The sequence below is a fragment of the Zootoca vivipara genome, chromosome 16, assembly GCF_965207765.1.
Source record: "Zootoca vivipara chromosome 16, rZooViv2.hap1.1, whole genome shotgun sequence".
Classification (NCBI taxonomy): Eukaryota; Metazoa; Chordata; class Lepidosauria; order Squamata; family Lacertidae; genus Zootoca; species Zootoca vivipara.
This window is the reverse complement of record NC_142599.1, coordinates 22,706,446-22,730,070: the sequence shown is the minus strand read 5'-3', so window position 1 is coordinate 22,730,070 and position 23,625 is coordinate 22,706,446. Positions and strand designations below refer to the sequence as shown.

At 48.5% G+C, this 23,625-nt stretch overlaps 1 protein-coding gene across 1 annotated transcript in view; it reads right to left on the bottom strand.

The window, feature by feature from the left end:
* Positions 1 to 5,764: 5,764 nt before the first annotated feature.
* Positions 5,765 to 23,625, bottom strand: part of RNFT2 (ring finger protein, transmembrane 2) — a 33,480-nt gene continuing 15,619 nt past the window's right edge. The window contains exons 6-10 of the mRNA XM_035098402.3: positions 21,871 to 22,024; positions 9,996 to 10,145; positions 9,031 to 9,096; positions 7,334 to 7,435; positions 5,765 to 6,319 (exon numbers count right to left, since the gene is read on the bottom strand). Coding sequence (XP_034954293.1) covers positions 6,185 to 6,319; positions 7,334 to 7,435; positions 9,031 to 9,096; positions 9,996 to 10,145; positions 21,871 to 22,024 — 607 coding nt within the window. The 3' untranslated portion in view covers positions 5,765 to 6,184. The remainder of the gene's footprint in view (positions 6,320 to 7,333; positions 7,436 to 9,030; positions 9,097 to 9,995; positions 10,146 to 21,870; positions 22,025 to 23,625) is intronic.

Genomic DNA, 23,625 nt, shown 5'->3' with positions numbered 1-23,625 from the left:
TCCCTTAGGGTCACAGGTGCTGAATCTGTGGCCCTTCAGATGTTTTCGGACTCCGCCTCCCATCTTCCTCGGTCCAGTATACCTGAAGGAGCGTCTCCACCCCCATCGTTCTGCCCGGACACTGAGGTCCAGCACGAGGGCCTCCTGGCGGTTCCCTCGTTGCGAGAAGCCAAGTTGCAGGGAGCCAGGCAGAGGGCCTTCTCGGTGGTGGCGCCCGCCCTGTGGAACGCCCTCCCATCAGATGTCAAAGAGAAAAACAGCTACCAGATTTTTAGAAGACATCTGAAGGCAGCCCTGTTTAGGGAGGCTTTTTAATCTTTAATCAATTATTTTATTTCATTTTTCTGTTGGAAGCTGCCCAGAGTGGCTGGGGAAACCCAGCCAGATGGGTGGGGTATAAATAATAAATTATTATTATGATTATTTATTATATCCCTAGGCAGCATGGCCAACAGCCAGGGATGATGTGAGTTTTAGTCCAGCAATATCTGGAGTGCCACACCCTAGCCTGACTTAGACCAAGGTTTCCCAAACTTGGGCCCCCAGCTGTTTTTGGGGTACAACTCCTATCATCCCGAACTAGCAGGACCAGTGGTCGGGGATGATGGGAATTGTTTTCCAAAAACAGCTGGAGGCCCAAGTTTGGGAAACCTTGCCTTAGACTTACAACCAGCTCCACCAATCCCAAGCCATCTGGAGACCTGTCCTTGTTGAGGTGTGGAAATTACTTCCAGTGGGGTGGACGGTACGTTTTAGTGTGCACACACACACCGAGACAAACATGGAGGCACAACGCACAAACTTATTTTCCAGTGTAAAAGGTAAAGGTAAAGGGGGCCCTGACCATCAGGTCCAGTCGTGTCCGACTCTGGGGTTGCGGCGCTCATCTCGCTCTATAGGCCGAGGGAGCCGGCGTTTGTCCGTAGACAACTTCCGGGTCATGTGGCTAGCATGACAAAGCTGCTTCTGGCGAACCAGAGCAGCGCACGGAAACGCCGTTTACCTTCCCGCCGGAGCGGTCCCTATTTATCTACTTGCAGTTTGAGGTGCTTTCGAACTACTTGGTTGGCAGGAGCTGGGACCGAGCAACGGGAGCTCACCCCGTTTCAGGGATTCGAACCGCCGACCTTCTGATCAGCAAGCCCTAGACTCTGTGGATTAACCCACAGCGCCACCTGCGTCCCCATTTTCCAGTGTACCTAGAGCTAAATTGGGGTAGTTGGGCCCAGAAACCATGTTCAACACTACCATGATCACAAAACCAAGAGCAACTGCCCAACGCAAATGTGTTTCCAACACAGGTTCGTGTGTCAAATATATGTCACCGGTGCAATTCGTTCTAAGCACAATATTTTAAGTTTTTACAGAACTGCATTTTGGGGGATTAGGACGGAGAGGTGACCAGGAGAGGCATGGTGAAAGGAAAAGCATCACTGCCTCTCAGCCTACCTCACAAGGTTGTCGTGGGGATAAATAGGGAGGTGGGGAAATGATGCAAGCTCCATTTCCATTATAATCACTATTACAGTGGTACCTTGGTTCTCAAACTTAATCCGTTCCAGAAGTCCATTCCAAAACCAAAAAGTTCCAAAACCAAGGCAGGCTTTCCCATAGAAAGTAATGCAAAATGGATTAATCCATTCCAGACTTTTAAAAACAACCCTTAAAACAGCAATTTAACATGAAGTTTACTATCTAATGAGACCATTGATCCACAAAATGAAAGCAATAAACAATGTACGGCAGTCGCACAATCAATCAATCAATCAGTAGCTGGAATGGGTTCCAAACAGTCACAAAAACAAAACAAAAAGAGCCACAAAAACAAAAAATAAATAGCAAAAACAGCATAACACTCAAAACAGAAGCGTGGCACTCAAATCGGAAGCGTAACACTCAGAATGGAAGCGGGCACTCAAAACGGAGCACGTTCGGCTTCCGAAAAAAGTTCGCAAACCGTAACACTTCCTTCCGGATTTGCAGTGTTTGGGTTCAAAGTTGTTTGAGTACCAAGGCGTTTGAGAACCAAGGTACCTCTGTAGGCTTATGAAACTCCGGACGGGTGCCAGAGCCTGGGGATGTCTGACTTCGCCTCGGTTGAAACACCAGGAACACAAAGGTCAAAGGCATCCAGCATCTCGTTTTTACAGTGGCCAAACAGGTTGCCTCCAACAGGGGAGGCACAACACAGTCACTATGGCTAGTAGCCACGGATAGCCCTATCCTCCACAAATTTGCCTAATAACTCCTTTACAGGCATCCAAGTTGGCCACCATCACAACACCTTGTTAGGAGCAAGTTCCGCGGTTTAGCGGTTTGCAAAGTACAGTACTCACTTTAAGCTACAGGTTCCAGGATCTTCATGAAGGAGCTGGTGCATCACAAGAGGGATAGCTCCGTTGGCAGAGCACGAGACTCTCCATCTCAGGATTGTGGGTTCAAGTCCAGTGTTGGGTGGAAGAATTCCTGCATTGCAGGGGGGGTTGGGCTAGATGATCCTCGTGGTCCCTCCCAACTCTACCGAATCTATCTGCCTGCCTACATGAGCTGAGGAGAAAGGCAAGAGAGGAGCAGGGAGCCTTGGGCAATCGTCTGGACGTGGCCAATACAGCAGTAGTGTGTGGTAAGATGCTAGATAAGAGGGGACCATGACACAGGCAGACACACGGTACAAAGTTCACCTTCCAATGGAGCAAGCTTCGTTTAATGTGAGTCCGTTGGCAAGAAGCTTGTGGGAGCTCCGTGAAAATGCTGCTTATATATTAACAGAGGGCTTACATGTTGGACACATGGATTCAGCCTAGGGGGTGGTACAGCCGTTGCTTAGCTTCAGTGAGCAAAGCCCTTCCAAACATCCCACCCGGGCTGGATAGCTCAGTCGGTAGAGCGCGAGACTCTTAATCTTAGGGCTGTGGGTTCGAATCCCACATTGGGCAAGATTAGATGACCCTTGTGTCCCCTTTCCAATTCTGTGATTCTATGATCCTCCATACCAGCCACCTTGAAAACAGCATCCTTTAATCAGAGGAACCGATGTTTGGCTAGAAGAGTTTAAAATTTCTCTTTCGTTAGCCACCATGACAAACGTATGGTTTGTGAGTGATTAACTGCACCCTGCCAGGACCCAGAAGCTTCTCTGAAGTGCTGTTTGATGATTTCATTACACACCTTCCTTATATACACTAGAATCATAAAAACACCTAGCTCAGGCATCCCCAAACTGCGGCCTTCCAGATGTTTTGGCCTACAAATCCCATGATCCCTAGCTAAGAGGACAAGTGGTCAGGGATGATGGGAATTGTAGTCCAAAACATCTGGAGGGCTGAAGTTTGGGGATGCCTGACCTAGCTGGTGGATGCAGGTCACCTTTTGAACCAACGTTGATCACGCTGGAGGAAGTAAAAATCAGAGGCGAGAAACCTTTTGTCCTCCGGATGTTGTTGGACTCCAAGTCCCATCGTCCTTGACCACTGGCCATGCTCTCTGAGGCTGATGGGAGCTGGAATCCAAAAGCATCCAGAGGAAGAACCAGGCTGCCCATCCTTGGGGAAAATGAAACTCTGGTATCCGATACTGTTTTCTCAGAAGATAACCCCATGTTAAACACAGGGGTGATGTTGACCCTGCAGGCATGCAGGCCAGAGGTTATTGGTGGTCAGGCTTCCACAAATCTCATGGAAATCAGCTCTCCAGGGAACATGTGGTAGGAAACAGATTCCTCAATGAAACAAAAGAGCCCAGATGGATCAAATCAAAGGTCCATCCAATGCAGCCTGGATAGCTCGACTGGTTAGAGCAGGCATCCCCAACCTGTGGCCCTCCAGGTGTTTTGGCCTACAACTCCCAGGATCCCTAGCTAACAGGACCAGTGGTTAGGGATGATGGGAATTTGTAGTCCAAAACATCTGGAGGGCGGAAGGTTGGGGATGCCTGGGTAAGAGCATGGTTGCCAAGGTTGCAAGTTCAATCCCCATCTGGGACAGGGACAGCTGTATATTCTTGCATTGTGCAGGGGGCTGGACTAGATGATCCTGGGGGGTCCCTTCCAACTCTACTATTCTATTATTCAATCCCATTTTTAAAGTGGCAAACCAGATGCCTCTGGAAAGCCCCATAAAGCAGGGTGAGAAGGCAAGAGCCCTTGTTGCACCCCTGAGGCTGGTAGAATGCCTCTAGAAAGAGAAGCTCCATTTTTTCCATTATGACCATTGATAGCTTATTCCCTGTGAAATATCTGCCCAATACCTCTTTTAAAACAGTATTAACTGAGTGGCCATCACTGCAGCATGGGGTAGCCAATTCCCTCGGTTAATTATGAGCCATTGTGAACGAGTCCTTCCCTTTAGGTCAACCAAAACGCAAGAGAGGTGGAAACAAGGTATTTGGTGACTCCATTATGAACACAGAAAGCTACCTTAACACTGAGCCAGACCCATCATTACTGCCGACAGTGGCTGGCAGGAGCTCTGCAGTCTCTCTCAGCAGTACCTGAGACCTTCTGCACATAAAGAAGGTGCTCGGCATTCAGAAGAAATGCAAGCGATGTGCCCATCAGATCCTCCCCTTGCTTCCGAACTCTTATAGGAGCATGAAAAGGTGTGTTATACTGAGTTGGTCCGTCTGGCTCGGTATTAGCTGTGAGCAATGGAATTTTCCCTTAAAAAGAAGTAAGATGTTAGTCCTCATGATTCCAAATGAGGGTTGGAATTAAGCAGGCTGCTGCCTTCTACCAAGTGAGACCATTGGCCAATCTAGCTCAGTACGGCCAACACAGTGAAGCTCTGGCTTTCCCACCTCGACATGAGACCTTCTGAATGCAAAGCAGATACTCTGCCACTAAGCAATGGCTCTTCCCCTAAAAAAGAGTGTGTGTAAGATTCTAGTCCTCATGTATCCAAATCAAGGACTGAAGTAAACAGAAGGCTGACCCATGGGAGAACACTTCAATCGCCCAGGACACAATTCTCCTGAGCACAATTCAAACTGTTGGTGTTGACCTTTAAAGCCCTAAATGGCCTCGGTTCAGTATACCTGAAGGAGCATCTCCACCCCCATCGTTCACTGAGGTCCAGCGCCAAGGGCCTTCTGGCAGTTTCCTCACTGCGAGAAGCCAAGTTACAGGGAACCAGGCAGAGGGCCTTCTCGGTAGTGGCACCCACCCTGTGGAACGCCCTCCCGTCAGATGTCAAAGAGATAACTAACTACCTGACATTTAGAAGACATCTGAAGGCAGCCCTGTTCAGGGAAGTTTTTAATGTGTGACATTTTAATGTATTTTAAATTTTTGTTGGAAGCCGCCCAGAGTGGCTGGGGAAACCCAGCCAGATGGGCGGGGTACAAATAATAATAATAATAATATTCTATACAAGATCGCAAAGTAGCTGTCTTATTACAAAAGAATTTCAGAAATAGACTGGAATGAGAAGTTGCTGAATTTCAACTTATTACCAAACTTAAAACCACGGAGAGACCTGGTCTGAATAGAGACATTGGATTCTTACCTCATTATACATGATAAAGCTCTTTTTAGCCATCTCACCCCTTGCATTTTCCTGTAAGACCAATTGCAGTCGTTAACAGTCGTCAACAGGTTTACCACACCTATCAGTCAATCACCCATTCCCACCACCCTTCTGAGTAATACCCCTCCCCACCCTCTGACTATACATAAGGGTCTGGTGACTTCTGTTTCAGTGTATCTGAAGAAGTGTGCATGCACACGAAAGCTCATACCAATGACAAACTTAGTTGGTCTCTAAGGTGCTACTGGAAGGAATTTTTTTATTTTGTTCCATATCCTTGAGTCCACCTAGCTCAATACAGCCTACACTGATTGGCAGCAACCCTCCAGGGTTTCAACAGGAGATCTTTCCCAGCCCCATCCTGGGAGAGATGCCAGGGACTGAACCAGAGACATTCAAAGCAGATGCTCTCCCTCGGAGCTGCAGCCCTTCCCTTAAGAGCCTAGTTGGCTCTGAGCAGAAGAGGCCAACACAAACATGAAGTGTATGAAAGGAGGGCGTTCTTCACAGCTCCTGGCAGGTCCTGAGAGAAGATGCAAGGGGAGCGGGGTTGCAATGACTTCAGGTAAGCATGCAGGCAAATGCTCCTCCTTCCCACCACCAAAGAGAAGGAGAAAGAGGAGAAAGAGACACAGAGAGAGACGCCATTCTAGTCCTCCTGTTTAATACACCTGGAAATGAGCCGAAGTGGTTCCATCTTTCCAACACCGCAAAGTCTCCACGGCCACAGAGCGGCACAGCGGGCAGGTCTTCTCCCGGTCAAACCAGAGGCAGAGACACTCTTCGCAAAAGACGTGCTTTATAGGCAAAAGGAGCAAAGGTTATTGTCATTATTATTGAACCTACGCAACACCGTAGGTACTGCTGTAGAAAAGCATTAACCCTTTCCCATTGTCCGTCGGTCTGGGAATGTCTGGCGGTGGCAAAGCTCACCTTCACGTGCAAAAGCTCCCGTGAGCTTGCGCCAGGACCTGGAAGTCAACCTGGAAAACAACAACAACTCTCCAGTCTATACAAACCAGACCATGTCATGAACCAGGGGTCGGCAACCTAAGGCCCATGGGCCACAACCGGCCCCAGGGGTCGTTTAATCAGCCCCTGAGCCACCCCCAAACGGAGCCATCCGCTCAGCGATTCCCTGCGTGCTGCGCTACACCAGCGCAGCGCAACACAGGGACTCGCTTTCACAGCGCCATAAATTGCGTCTGTGCAGACGGCAACACCGGAAATCGTATCTGAGCAGACGCAGATGCTGGAGATCACGGGCGTGGGCACGATCCAGCCCACGAAGGGATCTCCACTGGAGTGAACCGGCCCAGGCAAGGTAAACCTTGCTGGCCCCTGTCATAAACTGAGGCTACTTCCCTGCCATGAGTTTATTAATTTAAATATACGGTGATGCCTCGCAAGACGAAATTAATTCGTTCCGCGAGTCGTTTCGCATTGCGAAAATTTCGTCTTGCGGTTTTCCAATTTAAACAAAGGGAAGCAAAAGAAAAAAGCACAAAAATTCGCCTTGCGAAGCACGGCCATAGAAAAATTAGTCTTGCGAGTCAACAAAAAGATCGCAAAACGCTTTCGTCTTGCGAGTTTTTCGTTGCGTGAGGCATTCGTCTTGCGAGGTAGCACTGTATAATAAAATGATGCCAGATTTCATGGAAAGTGCCGTTGTGTGTGTCTGTGTGCCGCTATGACACTTACAATTTGTGTGATCATTCTCCCCCCCCCTCCCCAGTTTGCCAAACTAAGCCCAGAGGTGAGGACAGTGCCATTTTGCACAGACTGCCCTGCACCCAACCAGCCTGCGTTACCTGGCATAAGAGGATCAGGGGTTCCCGGAACTCGGCCTGGCAGATGGCACAGATGTCGCCAGCCTCACTGCACTGCTGGCTGGTCGCACGGACCCCGTAGGTCTGGAAAAGGGAGAAGCGTGCAGTCAAAACGACAAGATGTCACCGTTCAGTTTTACAATTTGATCCCGCCTTTTCCTCTGCCTTTTATGCCCACAACAACCCTGTGAGGTAGGTCAGGCAGCGACACACCGGCTGGGCCACAAGGTCACCCTGTGTTGGGGAACCTGATCCTCAAACCCACCCCCCCCCCCCCACGGTAGGCTGCCAGGAACAAATAAACAAGGAGCATTCTTACCAAGGTCTTTTATTCAATATTCACAGAGAAAAGCTGCCTCTTGGAGTAATGGCGTTGCTCCGAGTAATCTACACCCCACTTCTCTCCTCAATCGTCAACAGCACCACCCCCATTACAGTGGTCGCTTAGGGCCATTTGTCTCCGAGCCCTTTGCTCTCCTACTTCCAATGCTCGCCGGGTTCTGGGAGAAGGGGGGGGGGTCTGGAATGCTTTCTAGTGATAATGTGTCAGCCAGCTGCTCTGGCTCTGCTTCCCCCTCCTCTTCTCCCACTATTTCGAAGCTTCTCTCCTCCTCTGCCTCTGAGCTATGACCTCCCGCAAACCACTGTTGTAAATCTATACTGTCTTCCTCTTCTCTGGAAGGCTCAGGGGAGGCGGTCTCCACCATTCCTCCTCTGTCCAGTCCCCGACACCCTGCAGGCTTCGTGGCTGAGGGGGATTCGAACCCCAGTCTTCCAGGTCCTAGCTCGACACTCTTCACTGCTATACCACACCGCCTCTCAAATGTGAGGCATGGGGGCAGTTGCCTGCATGCAAAACATCCCTACAACACCCTGAGGACCACACTCCCTTCTGGGCAACTTTCTGAGGGCCAAGGTGGGCAGTACAACAAATATAATTTTTTACCTTTGTGCAGTGGGATGGCTTCCCCATGCACCCTCCTTGGTCCTCCCATCCAGAGAGGCAAAAGCAGGCGTAGGCAAACTTGGCCCTCCAGGTGTTTGGTGACTACAACTCCCATCATCCCCAGCTAACAGTACCAGTGGTCCGGGATGATGGGAGTTGTAGTCCCAAAAACATCTGGAGGGCCGAGTTTGCCTATGCCTGGGCCATAGCTGCCAAGTTTTCCCTTTTCTCGCGAGGAAGCCTACTCAGCATAATGGAAAATCCCTTAAAAAAAGGGACAACTTGGCAGCTATGGCCTGGGCAGAAGGCATGGCCAGAGTTCCTGGCCACATTTCCAGCTAGGCAGAAACACTTGGGTGCCAATCAGGGCTGGTGAGGGGTGTGGCTGGGGATTGGAGGCTTGGCCTAGGGAGAGTTCTGAGGGCCAGGTAGAGAGGGCTGGTGGGCCGCATTTGAGCCTGTCTGCCCCCCCCCTCCTGTCTGTATATTTAAACACTGGCTGCCTTTGCTTCTTCGTGGCCGAGAATAATTTCCTGCGATTTCCAGGGATGTGCTAACTTAGCTGGACTCCGCCGCCTCAAATCTTTCCTAACCGGCGCAATGCTAGCAATTCCCCGCGCTCCCTGCAGAGAACCTCGTCAGTCACTTGCCGCTCCGATGGATGCTCTTCCTTGCCATTGTTGAAGCATCCAATTATCTTAATTATAGGAAAGCAAAGCAGCTGCCTACCTACCTGGGGGGTGCAAAGGACCTTCAGTGCTTTCCTCACACTTCCCACGCGACCGCAGATGTCAAAAGACTGGAACAAAAAGAGGTAGAAATTCACCGTAGGATGGGGGGGGGGAAGGTGCTTTTTCTGTCTTTCAAGGAAAGCGACAGCATTTTCTCTGAAGCGAGATCAAAGCTTCGCCTGTTGAATGGCAGCCTGCTGGGAGGCTGATAAAACCACCACTGGCAACTAAACCTGCACTCTAGCGCAGTGTGAATGGGCACTGGCATCCTTGCAAAGGAACACAGAATGCTGCTTTATCCCAGATCAAGCTACTTGTCTTATCTAGCCCAATGTTTCCTACTCTGACTGGCAGCAACTTTCCAGGGTCTCAAGAGAAAAATGGTTTTTCACATGACTTGCTGGGATTTTTTTTTAAAAAATTTTTTAAAAAAATATAATACTACATTTACAGGTGAAACTTGGAAAATTAGAATGTCGTCAAAAAGTGCATTTATTTCAGTAACGCAACTTAAAAGGGGAAACCAATATATGAGATAGATGCATGACATGCAAAGCAAGATATGTCAAACCTTTATTTGTTGTAATTGTAATTATTTGTCGTTAGGCGGGTCAATTATAAATGGAATGTAATTAATGAAATGTAATAGCGATGTTTATTTTTGTATTATTGTAACTATTTGTTTTATTACTGTGGAGTTTCCAAAAGAAAGCATTTGTAAAAATTAAAAGAAAAAGAAAAAAACAATAAGTTGCATTACTGAAATAAATGCACTTTTCGACGATATTCTAATTTTCCGAGTTTCACCTGTATGTCCCACTTTTCCTTCAAGGAGCTCAAAGTGGAGCAGCTGGTTCTCCTTCCTCCTCATTTAATCCCCACAACAGCCCTGTGAGGTAGGTTAGACCAACAGGCTGTAAATGGCCTAAAGCTTTCCCCACCCCTGACCCTCAGGCCGACCACTTACTTTGCAGAGGCTGTACAAGATCAGGAGAATCCCCCCGAGGAAATAGCTGCTGGACGGGTCATCCCCCATGATGTATTTATACCACAGCTGGATGGGGACCAAGGAGCGAAACAACTGGCTCAGCTCTTCAATGACCAGGTAGAACTTGCCCTGTAGGAGAGAGGGAAACTCAGGTAAGGCCACTTCCAGGCTATCACCTGGAACCGTAGATCTAGCAGATAGATAGATAGATGATAGATAGATAGATAGATAGATAGATAGATAGATAGATAGATAGATACAGTGGTGCCTCGACATACGAATTTAATCCATTCCGAAGGCACCTTCGTAGGTCAAAAAATTCGTAAGCGCCATTGGAAATGCGATTTCCCATAGGAATGCATTGGAAACGGAAAAATTCGTAAGTCGAAGCAACCCCATCTAAAAAGCCTATCTAAAACCACCGCGGTTTCCGTCCGGATGTCGAGAAATACGTAAGCGTGGCCATTTGCCCCACTTGTAAGTCAAAAAATTTGGTTGTTGAGTCGTTCGTAAGTCAAGGTACCACTGTAGATAGATAGATAGGTAGATAGGTATGTAGATAGATAGATAGTAGGGTTGCCAGACTCAACAGAGGACAGGACTTCTGTGCCTTTAATTGCCCTGCTCTCTTTTGAGTCTGGAAACCTTAAAGAGAAACCAGCAGACCCTTTGCTTGGAAATTAAACAAAGGGTCTGCTGGTTTCTCTTTAAGGTTTCCAGACTCAAAAGAGAGCAGGGCAATTAAAGGCACAGAAGTCCTGTCCTCTATTGAGTCCGGCAACCCTAATAGATAGATATAGATAGATAGATAGATAGATAGATAGATAGATAGATAGATAGATACTTTATTGTCATTGCACATAGTACAACAAAATTGAATGCCATCCCATAAAAAAACAAAACAAAAACACAATTACAGCCACACATACACATACATACACACACATCGCAACTCCCCAAGATCTTATTATTTAGTTACAGCATTTAAGATGGTTATAGCTCTTGGATAAAACCTATTTTTTAATCTATTTGTTCTTGATTTAATTGTTCTGTATCTCTGTCCAGGTTGCCCAGTTCATTTATTCCTTTATTACACCCAACTGTTCACACACACACAGCCCTCTGCAGCAACCTGGACCGAATCTATAAACAGGTTTGCCGTTTCATCTGAGGTTTCAAAGGACCAGGTTTAAAGCATATTAAGGAAAGAAAGAGCTTTTGAACAGGTGTTTCCTGTATGTAAAACTTGCTAGGAGTTAATGTGAAGTTCTGATTTGGTTTTTTTAAAGCAGGGTTTCCCAAACTTGTGTCTCCAGCTGTTTGGGGACTACAGATCCTATCATCCCTAGCTAGCAGGACCAGTGGGAATAGTAGTTCAAAAACAGGTGGAGACCCAAGTTTGGGAAACCCTGATTTAAAGTATTTGTGCCCTGCTCTTCAGCGACAATCCCTGCCCCTGCAGGCTTACAATCCAAAAGAAAAACCATGACACACAAGGATAAAGGAACAAGGAGGGAAGAGGAAAACACAAAACAAAACTCAGGCACCTGTTTCTAGAACTGCTGTTCCTGTATTGACCAGCTGGCGCATTTCGGGGCGGGGTGGGGGGCTGGATGGAGCCTGTCTTTCAGCAAAGCTAACAAAATGAGCCTTCTGCTTCTCAGTTCCCCTCCCCTCCCGGGCCGCTAATTTTGTTTTCTGTGCCGGATGCTCTACAATACGATATACAATTACCAGTAATTCCATGGCTATGGTTTTCTATTTTTTTAAAAAAATCAGGATTGTTTCCTATATTTGTATGAAGTTTCTTTCCGAGTATCGGTCCCTGATAAAGAGAGTGAATGGCTGACTGCTTTGCTTGGCTCCCAGGCCCACCCACCCACCCACTCGCAGGAGCTCAGCAGCCTGGCAGGCGGCACTCGGGCCCTTTTGAAAACCCAGGACCAGGATCTTTTCCCGTGCATCTGTCCCGACGCACTCGGCTTTAACAGAGCAAACCGCTGTGGGACCTGCAAAGCAATTTAGATCAGTGTTTACCTCCTGGCTGGCTGCCCTCCTGGGAAGAGGAAGGCGGCTCAAAAATACAGTCGTCATATCTTCCAGTCCCAGGGGGTGCTATGCCTCTCGCCTTTGTCCCAGCCTTCTCCTACCTCTACAGCCCTCCAGATGTTTGTGGAGAGGGCGCCCAGTCGGCTCAAGTTTTGGGGAGGGCACAAATCAACTGAAATCCCGCCGGGCAGCTGTCAAAAGCTCAGGAGGAAGCTGCCTTATCTTGAGTCAGGCCACCTGCCTCTCAGCGAGACTGCCTGGCTGAGGTTCTCTCTCCCAGACCTACTTGGGGATGTCAGGGATTGAACCTGGGACCTTCTGCGTGCAAAGCAGATGCTCTAACCCAGGCATCCTCAAACTGCAGCCCTCCAGATGTTTTGGCCTATAACTCCCATGATCCCTAGCTAACAGGACCAATGGTCAGGGGTGATGGGAATTGGAGTCCAAAACATCTGGAGGGCTGAAGTTTGGGGATGCCTGCTCTAACCCCTGAGCTACAACCCTTCTCTTAAGAACGTCATAATGTGCTTTATCAGGTCACTGTGTCACGGTCCGGTCGGCGGGCGGTTGAAGCCCTGGCTGGGGACGTCAGGACCAGAGGCAAGATGGAGGTGTAGAAGCAGGAACAGGTGCAGGGCTGAGGGTCCAGTAGCAGGCAGTCGCAGGGTCAAGGAGCAAGGCAGAGGCAAAGGTCTGGGAGTCAAGGAGCAAGGCGTTGGCAAGGCAAAGGTCCAAGGGTCGAGGATCAAGGCGTCGGCAAGGCAGAGGTCCAAGGGTTGAGGATCAAGGCGTCGGCAAGGCAAGGGTCCAAGGAGCAAGAGGCCAGAGGCAACCAGGCAGGGGTAGCGTTGCTGTGGCAAAGAGCTGAAGGGAAATGCTGAGCTTTTATCCCTCCCAGCTCCTGCCACCAGGTGCAGTGAGGTATCAAGTGGCCTCACCTGAGTGGCCACTCCTTGCCTCTCCAGCACAAGCTGAGGTCTTCACCTGAGTGGCCACTCCTTGCTTCTCCAGCACAAGCTGAGGCAGGCCCCAGTCCTGCAAAGCACTACAGGCCCCAGAGCCTGACTCCTGCCCCTACTCCTGATGGACCCCTACACTGGTCCATCTAGTTCAGTCTTGTCTATACTGGCTGCTATTCTTCCGGGGGTTTCCAGGCAGATCCTGGGACCTTCCGTGGGCAAAACAGGTGATGGATATTATTCAGAACCATGAGGACTAGTACATTTATGGGGGGGCACATCTGAGCACCAGAGCATCTGCTTTGCATGGGGAAAGTCCCAGGTTCAACCCCCAAACCAGGGCTGGAAAAAGATCCTGTCCGAAATCCTGCGGAGCTGCTGCCAGTCAGGGTTGGCAGCACTGAGAAAGATAGATCCATGGCCTGACCAGTGAGCTCCCTGTGTCATCATTGTAGACTTGGTTGCAGTAGCCAAAGGCCATGGCATCATCCAAAAACATTGACAATCACTACAGACAATAAAATCACCGTCAAATCTGCTAAAATTACGTAGGGTAAGAGGCAATTCTCATACAGAATACACAAACTAAATCTCCCACGTCCCCCTTTGCTGCAGCAAATTGCTAGCTTATCTAATTCTTTCACCCTTATTATTATTATTATTTGAATTATTAAATTTGTATACCTTCCTCGGAGCTTCCCATGTGCCTCCCAGAATAGGGGGCTTCACCACCACCCCCAAGCAGAGGAGAATCTTGAATTTATATACTGGGGGAGTTATTCGCACTGCTGCTTTTGTAGACTTGAGAAACATTTTTTTTAAAAAAGAAGAGGTAACTCATGTTTACACGGCCAATTTCCATCCATTTTCCAATACTGTCTCCTTGCTGCCAGCGAGAACCAGGGGGATTGAGCCCATTAGGGTCCTGGAGGAGAACAGCAGGCTCGTCCCCCTCCCTCCCCCCCCGGGGCTCCCCCAGGATGAGATCACCCGGCAAAGCTGTCCTCCTCGCTCTCTCTCGCTCTCGCTGAGCAAATCGAAGAGCTTTGGAGAGCTTCGGCATTTCGGATGATCTCATATCCCCCGGGAAAGCGAGTGAGGTCACGCCAGCCGCTTACTCAAGGACCCGGCCGCCCCCCGCCTCCGCCTCCCGAGGGGCCCATCGCGCGGAGCAAATCTGTAATGGCAACAGCCTGAGATCCCAAGCGCAGGCCATTTAGTAGATTAGAAGGGAGGCTCTGGAGCAAAGCGTGCGGCTCCTCGCAGGGGGTAGCTGCTTGCTAATGAGGAGGCTGTCAGCGGCGCTTGGCAAGGCAGGAGGCCTGCACAAAGTCCTCTCTCGGCTCCCTTCCCCTCTGCTGTAGGTCCAAAGCGAGGAAGGACTTGCAGGTCTTTCGGGGTTAATTTTGCCTTTAGGCCTAGTCCGGCCAGCTCACCAGGTAATGGCATACCCTCCAACACTTCTCCGATGAAAATAGGGACGTCCTAAACCACTGAGCCTAGGGCTTGCCGATCTGAAGGTTGGCGGTTCGAATCCCCGCGACAGGGTGAGCTCCCGTTGTTCTGTCCCAGCTCCTGCCCACCTAGCAGTTCGAAAGCACCAAGTGCAGGTAGATAAATAGGTACCACTGTGGTGGGAAGGTAAACGGTGTTTCTGTGCACTGCTCTGGTTTGCCAACAGCGGCTTAGTCATGCTGGCCACATGACCTGGAAGCTGTACGCCGGCTCCCTCGGCCAGTAAAGCGAGATGAGCGCCGTAACCCCAGAGTCATCTGCAACTGGACGGTCAGGGGTACCTTTTAGTCCATATTAATAACAGTTTTATACCCTGCCCATCTGACTCAGTTGCCCCAGCCATTCTGGGCGGCTTCCAACACACACACACACACACACACACACACACACACACACACACACACACACACTTACTTATTATTTATACCCTGCCCATCTGGCTGGGTTTCCCCAGCCACTCTGGGCGGCTTCCAACAGAAAAATAAAACACAGTAATCTATTAAACATTAAAAGCCTCCCTAAACAGGGCTGCCTTCAGGTGTCTTCTAAAAATCTGGTAGCTGTTTTTCTCTTTGACATCTGATGGGAGGACGTTCCACAGGGTGGGCGCCACCACCGAGAAGGCCCTCTGCCTGGTTCCGTGCAACTTGGCTTCTCGCAACGAGGGAACCGCCAGAAGGCCCTCGGTGCTGGACCTCAGTGTCCGGGCAAAACGATGGAGGTGGAGACACTCCTTCAGGTATACTGGACCAAGGCCATTTAGGGCTTTAAAGGTCAGCACCAACACTTTGAATTGTGCTCGGAAACGTACATAATAAAACATTTAAAAAACCACATTCCTTATACAGGGCTGCCTTCAAATATCATCTAAAGGTTGTCGAGTTACTTATCTCCTTGGCTTGGGGGTTACATACCCTCCAATATTTATCCGATGAAAATAGGGATGTCCTAGGACCTAGGGACATGCAGGATCAAATCAGAAACCGGGATGGCTTCTGTAAATCCGGGACTGTCCCTGGAAAATAGGGACACTTGGAGGGTCTGTTATGGTACAGACTCGCATCCAGGGCGACCTGCCACCTTGGCTGCATCAAGCAGCCAATCCCAATGTAGATCTTTATTCCTCCCTTGTTCCTGACATAGCTCTTCACTCATTCCCCTTTTCCCCTGGCAGAGAGGGAAGCCATTTTGTGGTTTGCCTCAGGTGCCCAAATATCTTGGGACAGCCCTGCCTCCCCCCCCCCCGCCAACCTCAGACAGTTAAATGCTGCCCACGGGTCATAGGTGTACAAACTGGATTTGGGAAGCTTGGGTTGTAATCCTGAGGTAACCGTAGACTGACTTAGGCCATCTGTTGGAAAAACTGTTATAGAAACACAGGGAACTGCCTTACATGTCTTCAGTCCATCTAGCACAGTATTGTCTACACTGACTGGCAGCAGCTCTCCAGAGTTTCAGGAACACAACACTCCCAGCCCTACCAAGAAGCGCCCTGGGAATAGAACCCGAGACCTTCCACATGCTAGGCAGATTCTTTGCCGCTGAGTTACAACCCTTCGCCAAGGTTCTGTCCGATCCGAAGGAAATTCAAGTCTACAGCAATGCCGCCTGCAGCATGTGAAAATCCTAAAAGCAGGCTTGCTAAGTCTACAGAAAAGGCATTTTTGTGAACACAGTGGTACCTCGCAAGACGAATGCCTCACGCAACGAAAAACTCGCAAGACGAAAGCTTTTTGCGATGTTTTTGGTGACTCGCAAGACGAAGTTTTCTATGGCCACGCTTTGCAAGATGAAGTTTTTCGGTGGGGTGGTTTTTTTTGCCACGGCAAACCGCGCTTCGCAAGATGAAATTATCGCAAGACGAAGCGACTCACGGAACGAATTACTTTCGTCTTGCGAGGCACCACTGTATGTGTATAAGACAGAGATCGACAAGGATGTGTGTGAAGAGATCGATCAACGACAGGCTCGTCCCCTCTCCATTAAACCTTCTGCCCAAACAGGTTTTCAGGTGAGAAAAAAATTCGTCCTTTATTACTGGAACATATTTATAGGGTCAACCCCCACCCCACCCCCTGGGCTTGGGAGACAATGGATCTGTATCGGTTGAGAAGTACGCACAATCCCGCCGATCAATTCACATTTTCTACCAGTGTTTGCAAACAAAGCATACAGGCCAGGCATTTTTCCAAACCAGAGTGGCACCATCAAGGCAGGACTCGGGAGGGGCAGTTGTCAGGGGTGGGGGGTGGGTGCTCAGAAGAGTGAGTGGTAGGGTCTCAAAATCTAAGGTGACTGCCTTTCCTTCACACACTACTGTCTGAAGAGAGGGCCACAATAACATAATTAGGTCTAGAGGTGTGGGACTCCAGGTCTGGGGTATGAATGTGGCCCCCCAGGCCTCTCTACTTGGCCCTCAGGGCTTTCCCTAGGCCACACCCCTTCTCATCAGCCCTGCTTCACACTCTCCCTGAGTCTTTGAGCTCTTCCCAGGCCCTCTGCTTATCCGGATGGATCGAGAGGGGTGCGCAAGCATGTGTGGAACTGCTGCCCAAAGGTCAAAACTAGGGGTCAGCAACCTTTTTCAGCCGTGGGCCAGTCCACCGTCCCTCAGACCATGTGGTGGGCCAGACCACAGTCATACCTCATGTTCATCGGTGCCAACTCCCAGATTGAAAAATCCGGGATCGGCAGCAGCGCGGCACCAGAAGCGCGGCAAAATCTCCCCCCTAAAATGAAGTTTTCCAGCCATTTTAAAGGAAATTCACCAAAAAAGCCAACACTTCTGACATGGGTTGTCACATTCCCAGGTTCCCCCCGACATTTTTTGCTGATTTTCTTATATTCCGCACAGACGCAATTTCCGACGGACAAATTCCAGATATGCCCAGGAAATCTCGGATATATGGCAGCCGTACATTACAGAACTTCAATGATAAAAACATAACAAAAAGCATACTAATAATAAAATATCATAGTAACAGTCCTCCCCCCCCCCCACTATCACAAGCCATAATAGCCATAGGCGTCGGTAAATAGTAATTGTTTTTGCCTGGTGCCTAAAGTCATGTAATGATGGCACCAGGCGAGCCTTTCTGGGGAGAGCATTCCACAATCAGGGAGCCACCACAGAAAAGGCCCGTCCTCTTGTTGCCACTCTGCAAAGCTCTCTGGGATGGTGGACGGAGAGAAGGGCATCCGATGACAAGCACATGCAGAAGCGTTCTATCGCGCTTTGCGTGTGCGCTCTGGTTACGGACTTTTCAGGGTGCGAACGGCATCCCGGAACGGATCGTGTCCGCAACAGGTCGGTGCATATGGGGAGAGGCGATTCTTAAGGTACTGAGGGTTAGAGTCTCTGCTGAGTGGTGGCATGCAAAGGAACTTTGCGTGAGAACAACCGTTCCTTCCCTCCCTCCCCGGCACACCTTTCAGAAACCGCCGTTATCCCTAACCTGAAAAGCCCAACGGATCCCAGAGAAGCAGCGCTGGAGCGCTTTGAAACAGCTGCGGCCCTCTCTTCCCTCAAGAGGGCCTTGCCTACACCTCTCCCAAATGCCCTCCATTAAAAACAACACAACAAGCAGAACACCATTTGGGTTCAATAGAAAATGAATTAAAGTAAATTAAAACGGCCAGAGCCATGTGGCTCCTCGAGGCGCCTATTGTTGTCCGGACGGCAAATGGCAGGTTCTCATTTACACCGCTAAGGAGCGACAGCTTGAGGGGTGTGTGGGTGATTTTTTTTGAAGGCAAGCAACAGAAATACTCATGATGGAAATTTGGGGGATGCTAGACACCTCCTGGTGCAGGCAAGCCTCTGAATGTGATGCGGAGAAAACAAATAGAGAAAAAGTTTTCCTCCCTCTCTCCTCATGCTAGAATTCCTGGGTGTCCAACGAAGCTGAATTTTGGGAGATCTGGGACAGGTAAAATGGAAGCACTTCTTCGTGCAGCAGCACAGAGTTAAACTACAGAACTCGCTCCCACATGAGGCAGTGATGGCCACCAATTTGGAGGTTGTTTTTTTTTGGAGGTTGTTTTTTTTAAAGATTAGGCAAATTTTGGAGGTGCCTGAGGTCATCAATGGCTACCAGCAGTGGCAAACCTACATTTTTGGGACCCTGAAGCCTGAGCAGTTATGGGGGCCCCTTCACAACCAGCAAGGGTAGCCACTGTCATCTTCTTCAACAGGGTTGTTCCACAACAGATCACCACATACAATCAATCAGATTTTTTTTTATTAAAGATGCTATACTGGATTATCTCACATGTCAAAGTCACCGGTGTGAATAAAAATTTCCTATGCCTTATAGTTTTTTTAGTTGTGTGGTGTGTGTGTGTGTGTGTGTGTGTGTGTGTGGGTAGGGTGTGTGTGTGAAAATTAATGGAAATTGGGGAAATGTTATATACATGCATGATGTACTTTTTCAAGCAAAATTTCAAGCAACGTGGTCTAAAGTCGCTTCTGGGGCCGCTCAAGGATTAAGGGTCCTCAAGATTAAGCGCTGTGGGTTAAACCACTGAGCCTAGGGCTTGCTGATCAGAAGGTCGACGGTTCGAATCCCTGTGACGGGGTGAGCTCCCGTTGCTTGGTCCCAGCTCCTGCCAACCTAGCAGTTCGAAAGCACGTCAAAATGCAAGTAGATAAATAGGAACCGCTACAGCGGGATGGTAAATGGCGTTTCCATGTGCTGCTCTGGTTTGCCAGAAGCGGCTTTGCCATGCTGGCCACATGACCTGGAAGCTATACGCCGGCTCCCTCGGCCAATAATGCGAGATGAGCGCGCAACCCCAGAGTCGGTCACAACTGGACCTAATGGTCAGGGGTCCCTTTACCCTTTACCTAGTTTAACAGTAGATCTGCCCCTGGCTACTAGCCACAATGGCTATGCTCTACCTCAGGCATCCCCAAACTTCGGCCCTCCAGATGTTTTGGACGACAATTCCCATCATCCCTGACCACTGGTCCTGTTAGCTAGGGATCATGGGAGTTGTAGGCCAAAACATCTGGAGGGCCAAAGTTTGGGGATGCCTGCTCTACCTCCATTGTTGAAGGCAGCAATGCTTCTGAATACCGGGTGCTGGAAAACACAAGAGGGGAGAGTGGTCTTGTGTTCGAATCCTGCTTGCGTGTTTCCCACAGGCATGGGGTTGGCCGCTGTAAGAACAGGATGCTCCAATAGATGGGCCATTGGCCTGATCCAGCAGGCTCACCTCATGCCCTTATGTACAAAACAGCAGGTGGCTGGAGACAACACATAGGTTTTCTGTCTTTTCTCAATGACCATGAGATCTAGAAGCTTGCCTCTTTCCCCCCCTTTTATTCAGGGATTTTAAGAACTCATACAAAGCTAAGGGTTTTGGAATGTCGAATTCCAATGAGAACCCGCAAGCGCAGGGCTGGTTTTCAGACACCGTCCTCAGTCTAGCACTCAAGAGGGTCTTGTTTTCAAGGTCGGCAGGAAGAAAGACGGCAACTCGAGATGATCAGCGTCTCGTCAAAGAAAAAAAAAAGTATTTTCAGAATGAGGCATCTGTGCTGTGAGCCATTAGGGGGCCCCTGACAGATGCAATCTTACCAGCCTCCTGGTGCGGTTGAAAAATACAGGCACAGTCTCTTTCTTCTCTGGGACAAGGATTAATGAGGACTTGGGACGGCTCTTAGACAAGCAAGCAAAGGCTGTGAACCTCTTCCAGCTCTGCAATTTGTCTTGGGCTGACGATTTGCATCGTTTGCATGTTGGATGGGTTTTTACCGCCATCACCCTCTCCCCAAACTGGATTATGCCATGACCCAGCCCATTAATCTCCCCAAATAAAATAATAATAATAATCATTATCATCAGAGGCTTGCGGCAGGGGGAGGGCGGCAAGATTCTTGGACGACCGCCAGGGGTAAATTAATATTTCTTCTTAAGTACCCCGGCACCCAGGGACAAACCTTTCCAACCACACCTACTCGCGCAAAACCCATTTGGAATTACTTTGATCCCCTGGCTTGAAATCTCAGCACCGGCTGAAGGATGATAATTGTGTGCGCTTAACACAGAGGCCCCCATCTGTCTCCCGCACAAAAGTGCTTCTGTACAAACTGGGGGAAATAAAGGTGAAATGGGGAGCAAAGGAGGAGAACGCCAGGAGCTCGGCCGCACCATCGCCCTCGTTTTCTCCTTTCCTAATTCCGTTAAGTACATAAGAAGAGTCTGCTGGATCAGGCCGGTTGGCCCATCTAGCCCAGCTTCCTGTTCTCACAGTGGCCAACCAGGTGCCCCAATGGGAAACCAGCAAGCAGGATCCGAGCACAGAAGCATCTCTCCACTTCCTGTGGTTTCCAGCAACTGGTATTCAGAAGCCTTGCTGCCTGTGACCTCAATTGAAGCTGCCTTGCATTGAACCAGACCTACTGGTCCATCTAGCCCAGTGCTGTCTACACAGACTGGCAGCGACCGTCCAGGGTTTTAGACAAGGAGACTTTCCCCAGCCCTACCTTGAGATTCCATTGGAACCTGGAACCTCCTGCACGGAAAGCAGATGTTATACCACTAAGTTTGGACCCTTCCTCTTGCAAAAAGATGGTTCCGTTCTCATGGCTCGAAACAAAAGGCTGAATTAAGTAGGCAGCAACCGGGCCAGACCATTGGTCTACCTAGCTCATTGTGCTCCATATTGAGAGGCAGTGGCTCCCCAAGGTTTCAGGCAGGGGGCCACCCAAGCACTACCTAGAGATGACAGAATTGTAGAGTTGGAGGGGACCCTGAGGGTCCTCTAGCCCAACCCCCTGCAATGCAGGAATCTCAAGTTGATCATCCAGGAGATCATCTGCAGCAGCATTGCTGGTCACTCCCCCAACTGGTCAGGCTCATTTGACAACGATAAGAAACTGAGCCTTAATGTCGACGGCCTAGTCTTGTGGAACCCCCTGCCACTAGAGATCCAGCAGGTTCCCTCTGTTTCAATTGCGTGCTGAAAGCTTTTCCATCCTGCCTGATTTATGGAGGCAATTAACAACACGCCTTTGCATAATAGTTAGATGGCTTCTGAATTTAACTTTTTCGTATGGTTTTTTTTTAATGGTTTCATGTATGATTGTTACAAAACGCTCTGTTTTTTTGTTTTTGTTTTAAAATAGCAGAATATAACTCTCTAGATAAGTAAACTCTTTGTAACAAAAAGGATGGGAGCCCTAGCCTGGTCCACAACTCAAGATCCGTCCCCATGCACGGGCGAAAAATAAAATAAATAATCTTAAAAATAAGAGCAGCATCCCAACCAGAGTGAGAACAGAACAGAACAGAACTCTCTCTCTCTCTCTCTCTCTCTCTCTTTACCTTTGATTTCACGGCAAGGACAATTTTCGGCAACGCGACAACCAGACACTTCAAACCGATGGTGAGGTATTTGAGCACAAAGTCTGTGATCCCCACAATCCACATCAGATCGAAGAAATCCAGCTTCTCCAAGTTGGGTCTCAGGAAGATGAGGCTGAAATGGGCAGGGCAGGAAGAGGCGGGTGTTTTATTTTTTTGAACACTTTACACACCAATTCACTTCAACAGTCCTCTAAGCGGTTTACAAAGATACAGCTTCCTAAACACCTGGTTTGAAATTGGCTCGTTTCAAGAAAAGCAGAGTTAAGATTAACTGCAGTTTTGCTCGGTTCAGATAACCCAAGAACCTAAAAGCTTCTAAATTCTTTCCGGATGTCGTGGAAACAGAAGGGGGAAAGCCTGAGACTGTTGGGCAGAAGGGATGTGGGAGGAATCGAGGGTTTGTTCCCATCATGCTAAAACATGGGTAGGCAAACTGAGGCCCGGGAGCAGGATCCAGCCCAATCGCCTTCTACATCCGGCCCGTGGAAGGTCCGGGAATCAGCGTGTTTTTACATGAGTAAAATGTGCTATTTTATTTAAAATGCATCTCTGGGTTATTTGTGGGGCATAGGAATTCGTTTATATGTTCTTTTTCAAAAGATAGTCCGGCCCCCCACAAGGTCTGAGGGACAGTGGACCGGCCCCCTGCTGAAAAAGTTTGCTGACCCCCGTGCTAAAACATAGCTTTATCATGACATTCAAGCAAAGTCACTGTAAAATGCAATAGAAAGCAAAGCAGGAACTAACATGTTTATCGCACAATTCTTGAGAAAAGAGAGACTCCAATAGGCAGTGGAAAAATGAAATAACAGCCTGAAATCAATATAGACGGCACATTACAGAAGAGGAAATAAATGCAAAAAGACCGTATGCTTGCAATCCTAGATCTATCTATGTATCAAGCCCTGTTGAACTTTATGGGACTTACTTCTGAGTATATGTGTGTCTGGCAGGTGTTGATCAAGTTTTTTGATTCAAAGGAAAAGAATAAAAGGGGTGGATATGGATGGAAAAATTCATATTTTTCTAAAGGAAGTTGTTGATAATATCTTGATCAATTACAATTATAGCAATGGCTATTTAGATCAATTTTAAGCATGCAGTACTTTTGTTGTAATACTGTTGTGAATTTGTCATTTATTTATTTTTAAAGGAATCGAGGAATGTTCTCAACGGAAAAGGCAGCGACTGAAATCTCGCAACAGTTTTTTTTAATTAAGATTTTCTTGGTTTACAAAAGCATGTGCGAGAAACCAAGAAAATCTTACAAAACCAAGATTTTCTAGGTTTACAAAAGTGCATGCATTGTCTCCTTTCTCGTGTTGTAAAGCCTTTTCTACATATCAGCTACATACGATGTGAGACATTAGTGTTGTTTTGAGAGTCCTATTGTTCTGCAGAGTGTGGTCTGTGAATCTAGCTAGAGAGGGGAATTTCCCCCGTTGCAATCACACAGAAAGAGAGATTTGTAGAGTAAGAAAATAACAAAATTGTTTCTTGCGGGAAGTACATAATTTGGATAGAACATTTTAAAAGTCCAACAGCCTATATTCCCATGCTTTAATTTGCTGCATATTTTGTGGTTTTAAGTCTCTACTGGGCTTCTCACACTAAAGGGCACTTGCTCCAAAACTGGATCTCGGCATCCAGGGAATTCTCATTTGATACTAGTACCTTTTTTCTCCCTTGCCAACTGTGATGGCCTGGGATTCG